The sequence below is a fragment of the Mixophyes fleayi genome, chromosome 9, assembly GCF_038048845.1.
Source record: "Mixophyes fleayi isolate aMixFle1 chromosome 9, aMixFle1.hap1, whole genome shotgun sequence".
In the NCBI taxonomy this organism is placed as follows: domain Eukaryota; kingdom Metazoa; phylum Chordata; class Amphibia; order Anura; family Limnodynastidae; genus Mixophyes; species Mixophyes fleayi.
In genome coordinates, this window is record NC_134410.1 from 34849853 (window position 1) to 34869408 (window position 19556).

Consider the following 19556-nt stretch of genomic DNA (forward strand, 5'->3'; position numbering starts at 1 on the left):
TTATTGACCGTCATAAATGCACCAGGTACAAATAAATGTTTCTTGCTCATATTGGCTATGAGAGCAAATTATTTCATTTGGTTATTTTGTATGCCCTTAGTGGCCAGGAAAGCCCAGATTAAGAATGTGTTTGTGGGAGCCTAAAAGGAAACACAAACCCCTGATTCTTCTAGCTGTTTGGTGTCTTTGTAAACTAAGAGCTAGCCAGGCCATACACAAGAGCATGGGAATTGTGTACGAACTGAGTCTTTTGTTATTCCTGATTCCATGGCATTACATGTATCACAGCTAAGGAATGCGAGGGTTTTGGTTTTTGTGTTTTTTTTTGCTTTTGACTGTCTATATAGAAAATGCATTTGGCCTCCAGCTGAGCGCCTAAAAGTAAGCTCTAAAAAGATAAGGAGTATAATAATTGTCTCACAAGAATATATTCAACTGTAGCAGATAGACATTGATAGAGTGCAAAGAGAAGAGATCATTAAAAAGTATAGTGTGCATCTAGGCTACAGTATTTTATTGTGGTACATCCGGACTGGTTTCCCTTCTGCCAATCAGAATTACTCCTGGAAATAGCAATTCGCAATTCGTCTAACCAGTGGGAAACCTCTAAAAGCCATTTATCTGAAATGATATAAATCAAGAATAAATTTCTATAATCGGGTGTCCTGAATTACAGAGAAAAAGTTCAGAAAGTTAATGTGTCTGTAGGACCACATAGCTTTGTACTTTAATGGACGAAAATTAGCTTTTTCTTGTGGTGTTCAGATTACTGTAAAGTTCAGAATGGTGAGTTTTAGATTTATTCTCCATTGTGGAGAACACTGTAAAAGTGGGATGTTTATGCAATTGTTTATTTATTTTACATTGCTAAATTCGAAAGTTTTAAAAAGTGTGCCTTGTGGAGTTCTGCTGTTTACCACTAACCACCACCCCTGTAGCTACAGTTAACTTGTATGTCAGAGCTGAAAGTTTGGTTGTACTATGACCTCATAGCGCTGAGGTCATGAGCTCCTTTCCGACCATGGAACCATCAAGGGTGTAGTCTGTTTGTACTGCTCTTGCTTGTGTGCGTTTCCTCTCGGTTTAAGTCTGCAACAAAGTGTGTTGGTGTGGCAGAGAATTTAGACTAAGATCAAGTAGGGGAGGGTCTGATGTAACCAATTAAATATCCTCTGTAAAGTGCTGTGAGATATATTGGGGCTGTATAAAAAGGACAAAATAAGTATGGCTTTATTGTTGGAATTATCGAAGTATATCATGTGTTTAATGTACGTTTACGCATACAAACTTACAGATCAGCTGGCGCTATTAAGTTTATGAGTTTTTGGTTGTAAGCTTGCTGACGCTAATCATCATCATTTATATAGCGCACTAATTCCGCAGCGCTGTACAGAGAACTCATTCACATCAGTCCCTGCCCCATTGGAGCTTAGTGTCTAAATTCCCTAATATATACACACACACAGACACAGGAGACAGACAGAGAAAGGGAGCGACTAGGGTCAATTTTGATAGCAGCCAATTAATCTACCAGTATGTTTTTTGGAGAGAGAGGAAACCGGAGCACCCGGAGGAAACCCACGCAAACACAGGGAGAACATACAAACTCCACACAGATAAGGCCATGGTCGGGAATTGAACTCATGACACCCAGCGTTGTGAGGCAGAAGTGCTAACCACTAGGCCACTGTGCCGCCCATTTATTAGAGTTGATATGATGCTGATCTCCACTTTATACATTTATTAAACAGTGGATCATCACCCTCCATACCTACTGAAGGTGGCGCTTGTCCCAAAGCAAGATATTTATAAGGTAGCAATAATGCGCTCTGTCAAGAAGGAAGTTACGAGCCCACTTACTGGTCTTACAAAGTAGATCCAATACAGGTCTGAAACGCACCGACTGTGTTACAATATGTTACAATGTAAGAAGTGAAAAAGACCTGTATCCACCTAAGATACTTTTGTTAAATTGTTTATCAGGACCTGCACCCGTGATCGGAGATTATCGGAATCCTGTACGCTACAATCTCTGCATTCATAATATTGTCCTGTAAAGATCTTGCAATGTCACCGGTATTTCCATGCATAGAACATAAGCCCTGACTGGTGAACAGATCACCAGAATTAGTCCTCCCAAACCATACTGTGCTAATAGATTCAGACAGAGTGGTTCTTATAATAACTGCTACAGCTGGATTACATTCTATTTGTGCTGAATACTGGGTAGACCTACTATTATCTGCAGTTTCTAAAATTAATTTCCATACAAAGCAAATACAATAATTTGGCAGTAATTTTGGTGCAGCTCAGTGCTTGTATGTCTTAATATTGGATAATAAAATAATGCCAATTCAGATGCTGCCTAAGGAGCCATGAAGAGATTAAAATATCTAACTGTAGTCGGCAAAATATAAAATTCTTAACAATTTTTTTATTTATTCAAGGCTGTAAGACTAGCAACCTTATTTACGAAGATATAACAATTCTAAGTAATGTGCAACTGAAGATATCCAATCTACAGCCTTGAATACAGAAATATATTCAAGATGTTGTGTTTATTGGACTTTATATCCCACCAAACTGCAAAGCATGGGGGAAGTCTATTAAAAAAGCATGACTGAGATACAGCTACGCCACAATGATTGCTCGGTCATCTCAGGATGGCGATAACAGAAGATAAGCAATGAAAAAATGCTTTGTTATTTAAATAAAATAATTATTTTTCAATTGTGAATTCTTTTAAAGTATTTCCATTTATTTTAAACTATCTATATTTAAACTTGTTTTTTTTCCACCAAATGGAACCGAAAGGCCACGGACTGGGCTTTAATTTCAACTGAGCATGCGTGAACTGGCGAGCCGGTGCATATGCCCTGAGTCTCGCAAAGTATCGCTCAGCTGCTTCGGAGAAATAATGAAAGATTGTAGCAACAGGTGAATTCTATCGCTGCAATAAGGTCCAACAGAAAATCAGCCACATCGATGCAGTTTTAAAAACATCTCCCTAAGTGCAAAAATGAAAATCTAACATCCTCCTATTACTTCCTTTTTCCCCAAACCGCTGTTCCCATCTGAAACAGCAAAAGGAAGGAACAAAATGGGGGAAAAAAAACTGTTATACTATAAATTTTCATTCTTTTCACTAGATTTAAATGTTACAGATGTTTTGACCATAACTACAATTTTTAGCACTTTGTTACACGTTCTCTTCTCCATGCTAGTACTCTGGTGAGGGCCCCTCCCTGAAACACAGGTCATTTGCTCTATTCAGCAGTGTCCAATAATTACTATGACCAAGAGCCCTGTTGGTCAGCTGCAGAAGGGCACTGTGCCTTCTGTGGGCTCTGATGCACGGTCTTGAAATAGTGCCAGTACCTAGCTGGATGGCGGTTCTCATCATGAGTCAAATGTCATTTCCAGAAAGTGTGCTGGATCAAGACTCTGAATAAAGCAAACTGTGTGTGGCCTAGAGAGGGCCTTTAAGTCATTTGTGAGCCCAAGATAAACACAAATTTAGGTGGCCTCTGTGCCTGTCTGCAAAACAAAAACAACTTCCAACTGGATCCCAAAAGTATCAAGTGTAAACATTTATTTTTGCTTAAAAGTGGTAGCATTTAATCACGGTTTGTGATTACCGTTTCGGGGGTGTGAGCGGGAGGGCCAAATCTTCGTTCGCCAACTTAAAATGACAGTGGTGGGGATGTGCGAACTTGAGGACCAATCACAAGCTGCAAACTCTTGGCTGCGGCTTGCGATTGGTCCTCCCGCTCACACCCTATTCTCTGGCAGGAGGGGATGGGAGTCCTGCACCAATAACTTGTACGAGGTGGTTTAAAGAGCGCACACCAAGACTAGGAGAGACTTACTGTGGCCATACTTCTGCTGGAGCTACATAATAGGATACAATATTCCACATCACTTTACAGAGAATATTTAATCAGTTACATTACATCACACCCTCCTCCAACATGAGGATTAAAAGTGGGGGAATGGGGGACAAAGAAGAAAAAAAAACAAAAAAAAAACACCTTTAACTGATTTTAAAGAGCTTAAATTGCATTACTTGAGGTATCAGGAAGTATGAGACATTCACTGGAAATGTATTTAATTAGTAAAAGAATCTATCAAAGAAACAATGGCATAAAGGAAGGATCTAAAGCAATAATGTAAAAAGAGCAAAACTTGGCAAACGAGGCACAGATTAATTAAAGCATTTTGTTAAATTCATGACATGGTTCTGGGGATTACAGCATTGTTCGATGCCTTGGGCCTGACGTGCATTAAGTAACAGTGTATATACCAGCAGGGCAGCAGAAATACTTCCACATAGACATCATCTTAGAGAAACGCCTAATGAAAACAGATTTTGTGGTAACAGCCAGTTGGCTTTGGGATTATAGTATACAGCAGAATTAGTTTAGAATTAGCTAACTCTCCAACTGCATCGAAAAATATATTTCCTGGCCGAGTGCAGAGAGCAGATGTGCACTATCAGACAGCAGTTAAAGTATAACCAGAGCAGATATGATATATTGTGAAATGTCCACATAAGTAAATGTTCTCATACAAGCACAGCATGCTGCAATATTCATTTTCAACTTAAAAAAAAAACACAAAAAAAACACACAATTCCATGACATTTTGATATAGGGTTCTGTAAGCAAGTTGTGTGTTTCAGATAGTGCTAAAATGTCTTCAAGGTGATATATAAAAAAAAAATAAAAAAAAATAAAGAGTTTGCAAATACAGCAATTAGCATTTTGCAAAGTTATAGATGACTCAAACAACGATGCACTTATAACTGGCTAGTTGAAAATAAGCCTTGTAATCATCATAGTGAATACTCCGAGCTGCGCACACGGTCAACCTCCTCTTGCCTACTTTTTTCTCCTTTCAATGTAGGAGAATCTTGCTGTGTGTGTTTACGGTACGCATTGGACTGGGAACTGAGCGCCTTTTTGTTATCGTTCTTAAACACAGGCTTGTGTATCCATGTGGAGCCTGTTTTGACGCGGGACAGTTACAGGACAACCTGTATTCAAGTCGTTTTTATTGTTCACAGCAGCACAGAGTATTTCATAACACAAGCAAGTGGATCTTGTGGGAGGCAGTGACCTGCTGGCTTGTGTGATTCTATTACTGAGGTTTCATGAATGTGAGGAGAGGAATGGAGGCAAAAAGCTACCAATTGACTATTAGAGATCGGAGGATCGTGTACGGTCCTCCAAACGGATACAGGACTATTGTACTGTCAAACCCTTTTTGACAGTGGAGAAAAAAGCAAAGTGTCGTTGATTAATTTCTTCTACAGCTCTATTAAAAAATTGTTTACAAAAATTATATATTAATAGGTAACATCTTCTCTGGAGCCTCTGACTAGTAGATGTGTCAGCGTTAGACGAAACATATGGTACTATGCCTACATAAGCTAATGTGCAGCATGATATCTTCAAACATAGTGGTCCATGGGCGCTTAATTCTGGTGGATTTACCAAAATGTATTCAGTATTCAGATAATTGTTATACAGAGCCTTCGTTGAGTCACACAGATCATATAGAAGGAGAATGCCGGGCTTCCTCTTTGCCCTCAACATTCTTTTGGGAAAGCGCACATTGCCTATCTGGACTGCAGATAAGGGCATACAGGCTCTGGTAAGGAGATCTGCACTAGACGGCAGTCTCAAGATTTAAATGATCAGTTTTTAAACAATATATATTTATTACGCATATTGTTGCTGATTTTTTGTTATATAGTTTAAAACCTGACAGTGATTCATTTAGGGTTTGAGAGCTCATCAGTCATACAAAATAGGAAACAGATATTCCACCTGAGGGCGATAATGTTCTGTACAGTGAATAGAGAATAACGAGGTTGTTAATTTCCTGATCCCTGGCAAATCTCTGCGTAGGCTCATACACTACAATATTCTGCTTCAAGTAGAAACGGTCTTTCAGCAAATTAAACCATTACGGTTAAAACTAAACGTTGTTCATTCAGAAACGAACATACCTCTCCTCCTTCCCACCTAAAAACATAATATTCTTAATATTTCATTCAACAGGTGCACACTTGATATACAGCTACAGGAGATGCACTATTATGATTTTCTAAACTATTTGCTACTCATAAAGTAGTCTGTGCCAGCCAGCATAGGTCTAATAAATAATGACATGCATTCTTGTGATACTGGACAGGGGACAGAAGCCATCACATTTTCTTAAAACAGGTTAAGGTACATATTGGACACTGGGCTGACTGCCAGCTGCTTTTTTGATCCTGCCAGTGTGTTTGAAGCTTGCACTCGTAATCTGCTAAGCTCTGTTGTCCTGTGCCATGGGTTGGGTACCGATAAACGACTCTGGAAACTCCGACATAACTTTGTGCGAATTTCAGGATTCCTACCTTCAGCTGATAACGACTGCTTGGAATAAGTGCTGTAAACAATTTCGGCTAATGAACAGTCCAGTGTTTAAAAAGAACATCATGTTAAAGTGCGTCTACAATGTAGACTAAACATTGTACACGCGGCGCTTCCTTAAATGACCAGAAGAATGGCCAGGTCGCACTTTAACATGACGTTCTTTCTAAATGCCGGACTGCTCATTAGCCGAAATTGTTTACAGCAGTTATTCCAAGTAGTCTTTATCAGCTGAAGGTAGGAATCCTGAAATTCGCACTTCTCCTATCGGAGAAAGTGATGTTGGATTTTCCGGAGTCGTTTTTGTGACTACCACCACTTTTGCATAACCTGCGGGGGCCGCAGTGCAACGCAGAGCCACCCATCAGTGCCCCCAATATGATTTAAGAGGACTATATCTGTGCTCTTTTTCTAAGCTATTGTAATTATAAACCCTTTTAGGCACCTGGCATCACAACTGTATATCCATCTCTAATTCCAACAAGCACTTCGATATATTATTCAACATCATATTAAGTCACATTATTAGTTTAGCAGATTTAGTTTGACACCCACCTATAAAGTTGTTCCATTCGGCATCAAGATCTCCGGGATTGGCCAGGCAGCCCCTCATCACATTCAGACAGTAGTTGTTACAAGGCTTCGCTGTCACTAGAGCTCTGCAGTAAGGACAGTAAGTCATCTTCATCATCGCCCGTACACAATGAGGTGTGGGGTTGACCTGCAGGCAAAAAAAAAAAAAAAAAAGTGACCTCCGTTAAAGATATTTTAAAGCCACCGATGGACCATGCATGGAATATTTGATCTATTAAAGTATTATAGCAAGTTACATACTAGAGGCAGCCAATGGTGATTGATTTCAAGGTCCACAATGTATTCTACCAGCAGCTGAAGGTCTGATGGTGAACACTCCTATATGTACAGTATATGACCCTTTGGCCTGAACACCTCGCCATGGTAACCAACCTAATTTGGTTATAGGCTCCCCCTGAGGCCTCAAATTCTCCCAAGAATTCAATTCATTTTACTCCACGGTGCTGCAGTAACTAGGCAAAGCTGAAAGCGGCATTGTACAAGACGAGAATAGATTAACATACTTACTGTGCAGATTATCACACGTCACGTGTATGCTTACCAGGAAATTGTCTGGTCACGGCCTTGCCATGCTTTCAGAACCACAACGTTACTGTGACTTTTACAAATTACAATTCCCTAAATACCATCGGAACGGTTACTACACAAGTTTAAATGGGACAAGCTCAATAAAATATATAAAAAAAAAAACCAAATAAAAACAAAAACCCTAAAGACACAACATTCAACAGAAACAAACAGTTTGAAAGTTTAATGCAGTGTTACCAAAGGGCCTGGACTAGTGAATCCTGGGGCTGGCACAGCAATAAAACTTAGCTTGTGCTAACTTTGAAAGACCTACATGTAGCAAGAAAGCAAGGCTGTGAATTCCAAGGTTTGGCCAACTGATTAACCACAGCTAAAAATACAAAACTAAAAATTATTTTAAAAAAAACAAACAAACAAAAAAAAAAAAACACCCTAAAAGCTGCAATCCCACAGAGGTTTTCTACCCTTTCAACAGCAAGATAAGTAACTTTAAAGCATGCATCCGCTAACCATTTATCCCAGTTGTCCTACTACCTCCTTTCTCAAAACCTCTCTGGAGGTTCCAAAATATGGTTCCTAATTACATAGACAAATTCATCATCATCCCCACTTATTTATATAGCGCCACTAATTCCACAGCGCTGTACAGAGGAACTCACATCAGTCCCTGCCACACTGGGGCTTACAGTCTAAATTCCCTAACACACACACACACTGACTAGGGTCAATTTTGTTAGCAGCCAATTAACCTACCAGTATGTTTTTGGAGTGTGGGAGGAAACCCATACAAACATGGGGAGAACATACAAACTCCACACAGATTAGGCAAAAGGCAAACTCTTGTCTCAGCATGTCATGTGAAGGCAGAGGTGGAATCGTTTTACATTACACAGCAGAGCTCAGAGGGGTTGTTCCAAAGCCTCTCTGCTCACTAACATCATTATCATGTGACTGTGGTTGCCATTGTAGTCCATGACACCCTGTATATTATAAATCATTAACAGCAGCCTGAACGAACAAGAAAAATGGTAAGGCAGCAAAATCCTTCTTATAGCCATCGACAGTGATAAAAAAAAAATAAAAAAAAAAAAATATGGGGTTACCACTTTAAAAAGATTTACAAAAACACTAAGCTCTCTAGTCATACATTTTAAACTATTTACACTGCATGCCTTACTACAAGGAAGGAAATTAATTCACAATTAAAATGAACCTTTTCCTACCGAAAATGCTAGGTAACGGACTGCTGGTTGTTTAAATGTTTAAAAACATTGTTTTAGTGAGAATATGCATCTCAAGTGGTATTTCAGTGAGTTTACCCCCTATTCCCAGGTAATTGCTGCCTATTGCTCCAGTTCACAACATACAGAAAGTCATGTTCCCGTACTGGAGGACCACAGCAGTCCATTGGTATCGCACTGCTACAGACAGGTGTATGTGAATAGGACACCTGATTAGATGGCTGTTCTGCAGCATATAGAAACACTGTTTGCAATGCATTAGCTTAAAATCTTCAGTTTTGCATACTTATCTAGTATCTTTGCTATAGAGACAATTTTAGACTCTGTGGTCCTTAACTTTTTTTTCCCCTTTACACCAGTAAATACTGGGTTATCTAATTACAGAAGTTATATAGAAACCCAAGATACTGGATACAACCTTTGTTATATTGATCCATGCAAAGGCAAACAAAAACCCCTTTGGTACCAACCCCGATCCAGGGGGAAAATTTCTGATAACGTCCTTGATTAGCCCTTTTCATTAACGCTGCAGGAAGTTTAGGCCTACACAAATCGTAATGCCTTGTACACACAGATGACAATGTGTTTAATGCAGTCTGAAAACTTGCTTTGACAGTCTAAAAAATAATGCGAATGGCCTTGTACAAACAATCTGCCAAGCGTTGTGTCAATTTTGACATTTGCAGCATTCACATAGGCTCATTAAAACACAATGGCGCTTGAGACCCACTGATATACACAACCAAGGTTCTGTTAAATTAGAGTGCAACACACAATGTTTTAATAATGCTTTAAATAATGTTGTTTTTCAATGCCTTTAACAGTGCATAAAAAGCTTATTCATTAATATCTCTTAAAGCATCCATGCAGTATAGTATACTATTCATTTAATAACCTTTCTACAAAACGCCATTGTATTTTAACATATCATTAATGCTTCTGAACATTGGGTCAGTTTAAACATTACCTACAAAGAAAAGTTATTGCTTACCAGAAAATGTGCCTGGTCAGGTCCAATATTTTTTGGACTATTCACATCGAAGAGCTTAAAGTAGCAAAAATTTGATTTAAAATGTTGCCCAATGTCATGGATCATCATGACAAACACAATCATATGGCACATTATGTAGTGAGCAGAGGCGCTTTGGATCACTTCTGAGCTCTGTGTAATAAAAATGTATCATATGCCTCCATCCCTGTGCCTTCTAATGACATTCTGAGAGCCTGTGTCTGTAGCTGGCAGTCATATTTAGCAACCTCCGTGGATATTTTTAAAAAAAAAAAAAAAAAAATTATATATATATATATATAAAATTTCTTTAAGTGGCAAGTCAAGGACAATTTTAACTTTCTATGTAGAATTTGTACACTAAATGATTATATTAGAACATATAAGTTATTTTTACACTGAATTTTCAAAGTAAAAAAGAAATAAATCTACTTTTACATACAAACACAACCTGTTATGTAGCTCTAATCTTCAGATGGTGTAATCAAAAACTGAATGCCAATAAATGCCAACTACTTTAAGAATGTCATAATGGAATAAACCGTTATGCAGATAAATGGCGAGATAAACCTGAATACACTGCCTTGTTTTGTACATTGACCTTACAATTTTGCTTCACATTTATCTAATTAAATATTTACAATCTTTCCAGTTAACAGACAAGTTAACAATTAGCCAAAACAGCAAACACAAAAAGGAGGGAAAAAGTGTGCAGGATTGAAGTTTGGAACAATTAAACGTGTTTGACTGTACCAATCAGCTAATCTTATCTATTGTAAGAAATGTATGAATGCATTAATGTGTCCTTATCAATACAAGGTACTTACTACAGGTCGTTAAGAAAGCCAACACCTTCTGAACACTCCACATTGTGAACTAAAGAAACATTGTTTCTTCCTGCAATTGTTTTGTTTGACCAGTTATGTCATTGTATTCATATGTCATTGTATTCAGACAAAATCATTAAAACAGATTATAAAATATGTTCTGGACAAAGGAGTAATTCAGACAAGAAAAATTATGTCATGGGGACACATCGTAAATAGTTTTGCTAATTCACACTTAATCTGAAATAGATTTTTCCCCTGGGGGATGATCATTACGGTCACTGCTCATAATGTGGAACTTTCACACATTTTAAATGTGCTTTAATATGAGAATTACTGTCCAATCAGGAGGAATATGCACAATAAATAATACTCATAACGTAATTTATATTGCAGTTAAGTCCCCATAACTACCATAGTTTTGGTTAAGCAAACGCACAAGACGCTGGTTTCTTGAGACATGGGAAATGACAATTACTGCAATATCAGCAAATGAAGCTGCTCACACATACAAGAATTAGGACAAATCATGGTGTTCATTTTATACCAAACTGGCCCCAAATTGGTGCATGCATGGGCCCAAAACACTCAGCAATCCCATTCATCATCTAATTACTAGTGATGAGGTCAAATCGACACTTATGAACAATCTCACTAACTGGGTCATCAACCAGTCAGTGTGTGCAGTAACCAGTAGGCCACTCGTTGACCTCCCTTTTAACTTTTTCAAACTGAATTCTTTAACGCACAATGCTTATTTTTCACTTAATTCAGACTATTATTATTATCGTTTATTTGTAGGGCGCCACAAGGTTTCCGCAGCGCCGCTCACAGTACAAACAGTAGACTATACAGTAGACTATACAGGGTTTCTACCAAGGATAAATAGGGATAGGTTCTTTTAACTTTTTTAGCTTCTTTGGGAACCCCCCAAAAAATGTATTGGGCCATTTTATGCACTGTGCAAACTTTAGCTTCCATGGATGTCCCAGTTTTTAATTTAAAAATCATGGGAACGCTAGCCTTACACAATGCCATGGGTGTCCAAATTGGACACAGATCTGGCTGTGCGATGCTCAAGCCAAGCACCACATGGAAATTTAACCTCAGCAACATAAGACTCAGAACTACTCTGTGCTGCCTAAGGCTATGTTTAAACAAATATACATTTTTATTTTTTAAGAATGTGTCTTAATTTGAGATGGCAAAACAAGATATGAATTGCACATATCTCTCTCCTCCGTCTCAGTTACATGCTTTAATATGAACGGTACAGCAATTATACTTGCTGGGAAAGATTACCAGAAATACTGATTTTCATAGGGACTGCAAATTAAATCAAAATGAATGCTGGAATGCTTCCTCTAGTACTTTGTAGAAGAATAGACTGCCAGTAAGAACATAACAAAAGTGGTATTAATTACATATATGACTCTGCATATCAACACTGCTTGAAGTCGTCCAACAAGTTATTGGCATATCCCACCCCCTAATCAGTATCAAATGCCTCTTCTTGAGCCTCATATAAATGTCTATAGGAAGTAAAAAGTGAAAATAATTATTTTATCCCATATTAAATTTGGAATAGTACATACGATTATATACCAACCAATGTTCGATAAGCAAGATTCAGTAAGTGAGTTCACACCTAAGAACCCATACACCCAGTCACACCTTCAATTTGACCTAATTTATCATAACCTCACCCCCATTCAAAACTCTGCACTGTGATCTAACAGTTAGGGTGGACCCATCAGACATGGGATCATTTGGAAGTATATGGTTGTTTAAATGGCTTTAGCTGTACATTGCCATTAATATCACAAGGTTATTAAAGAACAAAGCAAAAAACAAAATCAGTTAACAGAGAGAACACAGATTAAGCAGGGATTCTACCAGCTAAATATAACTTAATTGAATGTTTCTATAATACAGTCAACCAGGGAAATGTGTTTGAACTTAAAGTGGAACTGGCATCCCCATAATACACAAGTATGACTCCTTTTAACCTCACTATTTCATCTGTTACGTTAAATTATACACATCGGTTATTTTTTGATAGGGAGGAAATAAAAATGAAAAAAGTGATCCAAATGATCTTATAGTAGAGGCCATTGTCCTCCTAAAATAAGAAAAGTAACTTAAGACATATGCTACTCAGCCCTTATTGTAAAATGCATACAATTGACCAATATTTACATGGTATTTATAACTGTAAAAGTTCAGCAGCCTTCTGCTTGCGAACGTTACACTAAGAAGTAAAACCAGATAATACAGCCCTCTGCTCTTGAGTGTTAGCCCTTTCTAATGTTAATTGTGGAGGGGGTAGCGGAAAAAGAACAAAATTCCACAAGCATGACTTTAGGCTCATATCATAGCACATGACTGACTGGGATTAACCCATGAACACATAATAATGGCAATATATAAAAGTTGTGACTACACTGCAACTTATAGCAAAGTAATGAAAGCGCTTAGACTTTAGAAAGCTGCCAGAATCTCAACTTTACAGTCTAGAATGGGAGTTCCTGAGACAATTACCATTTTTTACGAGAGAGGCCTCCAGACCTCTTAATTTTACAATATGAAAGGGAAGCAACTGCAGGGGTGTAGTTATATTTTTATAGTAAACACATGTAGGATGTATAGGCTATGAAGATGTATGCTGATTATGTACAAATGTTACATACAGCTGTTTAGAAATATTTAACCGTTCATGTGACACTTACTGCATGCAAGACAGTGACAGGGTAAAGAAATTCAGACTGGAATAAATAAGAGAATGTGAACCCCAGAATTTAGCAGAGCTAGGAGGAGAGATAAGTTTGACTGGACTTAGGGATTTGTCAGTGTAACTCTGAGGCAGGTTGGGCAGGCATAGAAGAGGGCTTGTCAGGAGATAGCTGGGCAGCTATCTTAGGTCCCCTGGAATCCATGAGGGCAAACAGACCAGAGATACCTTCTCTGGTTTAGCCATCATTACTACTTTGATGCATCACGACAGGCTCCTGGACGAAGAGCTGCCTATTGCAACCATGATGGGGTGGGCGGAGCTGGAGGTGCAACTGGTCGGCAGCAGAGGCGCGAAGATCAAGGACTTCGAAGAGGCATTCTGCAGCCTCAAAGTGGGCAGGAGCACAATGGACTAGCCCTACAGCCGACAAGATAGCAGCCTCAGTGTGGTGCTAAGAGGAGCAGGACCATAGATAAGGAGGAGGAACAGGCCTTTCTGCATATAGGAAAGAGGGGCCACAGAATAGGCAAAATGGAACTGTATGCAGGGAGTGGGAGCAATGTGACGACAGCAAGAAGCAAACATGGCCTGGCTCCTACAGCAATGCAAAAGCCTTTGGCCGACGCAAGGCAGAGTTGCACGGCAGTTGGAGCAAAATAGGGACCTGGGCCGCTTACAGGCTGGCGTATATAGACATAAAAACGTGGGGCATTTCCTCCCCACCATTCCATGCCTGCCAAATACACCACCTCTCATTCCTCAAGACTTAGTCTGGCATGTAAAATGATCTCTGTGCAGTGTCCTACAAGTTCTTTGAGCAGGCTGCTAAGCGATGCAGGTAGACACAGCTGTTGATGGCAAAAATGGACATTGCCTATTTTTTTTTTCCGCTACCAGTTGCCCATTTGAGGGCCAGACCTCCCAAGGAGGACCCCACACACTCCGCCTCAGTTTATTAGGCATGGAAACTGACTCAATTTTGGTTGCCCCTAGCTGCGTTGGAAGGATGTAAAGGTGTCAGTGCACATGGTCCTGGTCTCCAAGGAAGTAAAAACTGAGGCAGGATCAGGCATAGGTGGCTAAATGACATAACAATGAAGTGAAACCCAATAGAATCAGCATAAGGGCTCATGTGGCTGGCTCATGGCAGAGTAAGATACAGTAGGTATGGCCAGGGTTTGTTTGGACAGTTTGAATATTGAAGGTGGTACTCTGATCACATGTTTCTCTAGTTGTCTCGATGACTGGGCAAGGCATCACGTTACTCCCTCAGTTAATTGTATTAGGACAAGGAGCACTGCATTTTGTAAGTTGTTTGAAGGTACAAAGTTATTTAGGTTTGTGTACCTTTGTGTACCTAAATTGTTATTTAATGAGAAATTTCATGTAGATTTGTTTTAATAAATGTTGTAGTCTTTTCTACATAAATAGTTGCATGTAGCTTTTTTAATTATTTACTATTGTTGCTAATGCTGTAAGGTGCTTGGGTTACGTATATTAGTTGACTCTGCCCATGCATGCCTACATATGGTGTTGATTTAGCCTCTTCAGCACTGTCCTTATTACAGAACAGATTTTTCTTCTTTTTTTTTTTTTTTTTAAAGGTAGGGAGGGGGGAGAGCCATAAACACGCAGAATTCAAGATCATAAAGTGGACTTTGTATGCACTAGAATAAAAGGCATTAACCCTCCACCTGCTATGAAGGCCGGTAGCATATTAGGGTGCGATTTGCTGCAGTCGAACAAGGTTATTAGAAAAAGGTAAAGATGGAGCAACCAGCAACCCCAACCAAATCTGTGTCACAGTTGTGGCCTATGCATCGCCAGCTCCCCAGGCTGCGACTGGCAGCTAAACGTATAGAATATTATTCTTGTATTGCCAAGGTCTCTGCTGCTACGGGAGAAACTCAAGAGATTGTATCCTGTCTAGTCAAAGGGAGTCAGCACTTTAATCCCCCGATACAAGCAAGACCAGGCTGTATAGATCTCAGAAACCAGTTTAAATCCTGGCCTTAGCAGAATTGCTTACTCTTCTTATCCAGTTAAGGGTTTTAAAGTGACCTTTAAAATAGCAAAGCATTAATATGCAAGATTTTAGAGCTGCCTGCGATAACACAAACATATTAAGTAGTTCAAACACTTTGAAAACTTTGGGTGACTTTTTGGGTAGCTTTTTTTGTCCTGCACTAGTTTGAACTGTTTTTTAAACAAACGTGTACAAAAGTAAAAGTACTTTTTGATATTAGACGGTCATGATGACACTGGCTGACACAAATACGCGAAGGTCGGCAGGGCAGAATATTGGTTCATTGTTAATAGATTACCTCAAACTGATGTTACCTGAACTAAAACCATATTACATGTAGCATCTAAGCACAAAATCTATAGGCTCTGAGGGTTTGTAGATCAATGTGTGAAAAGGTTGATCAACCCTCTGGTCACTTCATCAACAACAATTCTCCCAAACTCATCCTCAAGAGGTTTCAGTGAGGCTGGCTCTAAAGCGCCTCACATGCAGATTATAAACGCCTGCCCTACACTGACAAGTCCTAACAAGGGTGAAACAGTCAGTTTCCACCTACAAAGTATTTAACTACTACCTCAGAAACACAGTAGGTAAAAAAAAAACTGTTGCCTTAAGCAGCAATGGCTTATTTATCTATTTTGGAAATCATCATGCAAAATTTGGTACAAAAACTTTCTAGGCAATTGTAAAACTCCCAAAATCACCAAAAACTGTGTTCTGTGCAAAACAATAAAGTAAACGTTCACATTCTGAAACGGAGAGAACTCTGGAGACAGAAGGTGTACGAGTTATAGGGAGGGGGTTTAAGGTAAGGTAATTTTGTCTGGATTTACACAGGATGTTTCCTGGTTGACTCATGGTCTGAATCACACAGTTCAGAATTTCAACACCTTTCTCCATGCCTGGTCTAACAGTGGGAACAAAGGGAATGACTAATTATTACTTTGGGCAACGGCAGGCATAATCATTAACTACTTCACTTCCCATGTTATCACACTATGCGGTGAGTCTAAGTGTAAATGCACAGAAAGACAGATACAAAAAATAAATTATATTTCTTATTGTTCTTGCTAAAGCAAACAGATAGGTGGCAGCAATTTTTTTCTATGTAGAAGATAATTAAGATCGGTTACAGCAGTGACCATTTTCTTCCGAAAACAGAATTACATCATGATAGGGTTTATGGATTTAATCTAATTAGCCCTCCTAATTTTAAAGCATAGGAATAGATGGAGCGGTAGTTTCAGTAAAATTGCGCTTGGAGAATGAGCCATTTCCTATTAGCTCATATGAAGAAACAAAAAAACATTTCATGATGAATTTTCTGGTTTGTAGGATATATACACAGATATACTATAATTATAGACTATTACACCTACATGATTATTATATTACTATACCTATTGAAAACTCTCATTAGACCAAAACCTTATTAACATTCTAATCTAGTTCAGATAACCTTGATATTTACAAATATATATTGTTTGTTTTGCTTTTTTTGTAGGTTTATTTGTGATTTGGTTTTACATAAAGCAAAACGTCCTATCTCCTACTGTGAAGGGTTTCAAACCTTCATAGTTGAAGGAGCTGTAAATAATGTAAATGTTGATAGATTTCAATCTAAAGTATTGAGACATAGAAGAAAGAGAATGATAGACAGTCTCTTAAGTTACAACATATGCACAAAATATGAGTTTATTTAAAAAAAATATAGGTTGTGTGTGTGTGCCTAGAGCCAGACTGACAGAACTGTACATATTTTCCTCTAAAGTCAATGTCCTCATTTCGTTCTAATCTCTAGGGACCGGTGTAAAGATCCCTGCAATGCTTTGTAAACTCACATTCTTCATATTAAGTATGAAATTGCGTATGTGATACCCTTATGTAGCCATGAATTCATTTACAAATTCTTACAGAATGACAAATGGGAAGGCGATCCTGGAATCAATTTATTCAGCAGATGGCTCCAGTACAAGATAGAGTTTTACATTAAACATGTCCAAAGAGATATTATATAATATAAACTGAAATTGTTTTGGTGTGTTACCATACATAAACAATGGTTGTCTAAGGTACTATAAACTATGCTAAGCAATCATTCATAAAAATTACATCAATATGTGAAAAGAAAATGTGATACTGTTATCCTGTACTAAAGAATGATTGCAGTAGTTTTAAATTTTATTTAAGGGTATTATACGGATAACAACTTCCTTTTATAAATGATAGAATATTTTTTCATATTAATTGGTGACACTCCCCCGACAGAGATGCTTCATTCAAATGTAAGGTCCATCTGATACAACAGCAGTTCTAAAGAGGAAACATACAGTCCACTGTGTGACTACCAAGCAGCTACTGTATTGAGAGAGGATTACAAATCAATAAGAGTAACAGGCGAGCCCTAAATGGAGAGAAGGATTATGGGGAGAGAAAACTGCACTGATTGTAAGTGGACTTTGACACCATCTTAGAAAGCAAGGAAAGTCCTAGGACAAGAATATTTGCATTCATCCCATTATATTTATGTTAACTAATACAAAGGGTAAATAAAAAATATAGGGTTGGACTCCTTTAACGATTATTGCTTAGAAAGACAAAGCTAAAATTTTGTCTTCTTGCCACTAGGAGCAGTAGGGTAGAGTACACAATACTCTATATGCCACTGTAAGCAGAATGATCTATACCACGGGTGATTTCCATGCAGCACTTACACTCCAGAACAAGCATACAAAAATGAAAAATCCTGTTCTAAATCAAACAGGCATTTTCCTTTAAAAGCAAGCACAACACAGGAAGCGTCGGCAGGCAAACAACGCGCACACATTCTCCAGCAAGATGTAAAAATATTTAATAAAATTAAACACATCTACATTAAAAAAAAATGTGTGAACCAAAATGTTGCAAGTGTGTCAACTCTTGTTTTCGAATATGCGTGAAACCAAAATACTTATTAAGAAGGGGATCAATGATCCCTGTTGGTTACATTTCAGTATACAAAGCTTCAGTGTAGATTGTATATACACAATTTATATATACTGTACCTCTATAGAACAATTATACAACTGATAACTATGCAGAATCCCAATAAGTAAATTCACCTTTTCCTGCGAAATGATTTTATCTCCAGCTATCCAGACTTTATGACAATATGTTTTCTTCATACCAGGTAGTGAAATAAATAACACCTTTATAGGTGGTTATAGCCTGCACATAGCGCGTGCCCTTAAGCAATGAGCAAACTTGGCAGCCTCTTCAAAACTCTTGCAATGTTTAATTAGCAAGGAACACATTCGTTAATACATTGGTGGCATGTGTGAATAAATGGATACTATATATGCATAAAGCACTTTCCTCAAGTGAACTTTCTCCTGCACACTGGGCTTTATTTTGGTAGCTATTGCTCTGTTCTACCTGTATGTTACGGCATAATGTAAGCTTGTGAGCAGGGTCCTCTTACCTCTCTGTATTACCTAGTATTTATTACTGTATTTGTTCCAAATTGTAAAGCACTATGGGATTTGCTGGCACTATACAAATAAATCATATTAATGGTGGCATACAAAATATCCCACAGTCTGTGACAGTGACTGGTCTAAACATCAACATTCAAATGTTGGCAACATACTATATTTGTACATTCACAAATGAATGCATGGGTCAACATGAAGGTATTTAACAGATAAAAGTTAGAAAATGTATTACCACTTGCAGCCATAGATGGTTATGTGGTTCCGAGGTGCAGAAATATGGAGGAAGTTGTATGGTTATATAGTTAATGAACGTTACGAATGACTGCCAAACATAACTGTCCCACCAATTATTTTTTTTAGAGGCACAGTTTAGGAACGGTGCCTTGTGGCCAATCCTATGGGGCAAGAATGTTGGTAAAATGCTGAACTAGAATAAGGGTATGTATTTCAGTTTTTTATTTGTGTAAAGCACCAAATACAACAAGCAGGATTTAATCAGTCATAACCAGTGGGTCCGTTTCTTTGGGAGGCTGGGAGTAGGGACTACCAAGGCTGTGTACTCCTAATCACTTACACAGAAGACCACATGAAGTCTCCACCCATTCTCACTGCCCTTCTACATTCAGATAACCAATTTAATGGCTCTTTGTGTCCTCTTGCAGCATTTAATAAATGTATAGTTTTTTCTTATGTGTACAATCA

General features: G+C 38.3%; 1 protein-coding gene across 1 annotated transcript in view; it reads right to left on the minus strand.

Annotated features, from left to right (window-relative positions):
* GPC4 (glypican 4) overlaps positions 1 to 19556 on the minus strand; it is an 84748-nt gene that overhangs the window by 13620 nt on the left and 51572 nt on the right. The window contains exon 4 of the mRNA XM_075187252.1: positions 6978 to 7143. Within this exon, the coding sequence (XP_075043353.1) occupies positions 6978 to 7143 (166 nt within the window). The remainder of the gene's footprint in view (positions 1 to 6977; positions 7144 to 19556) is intronic.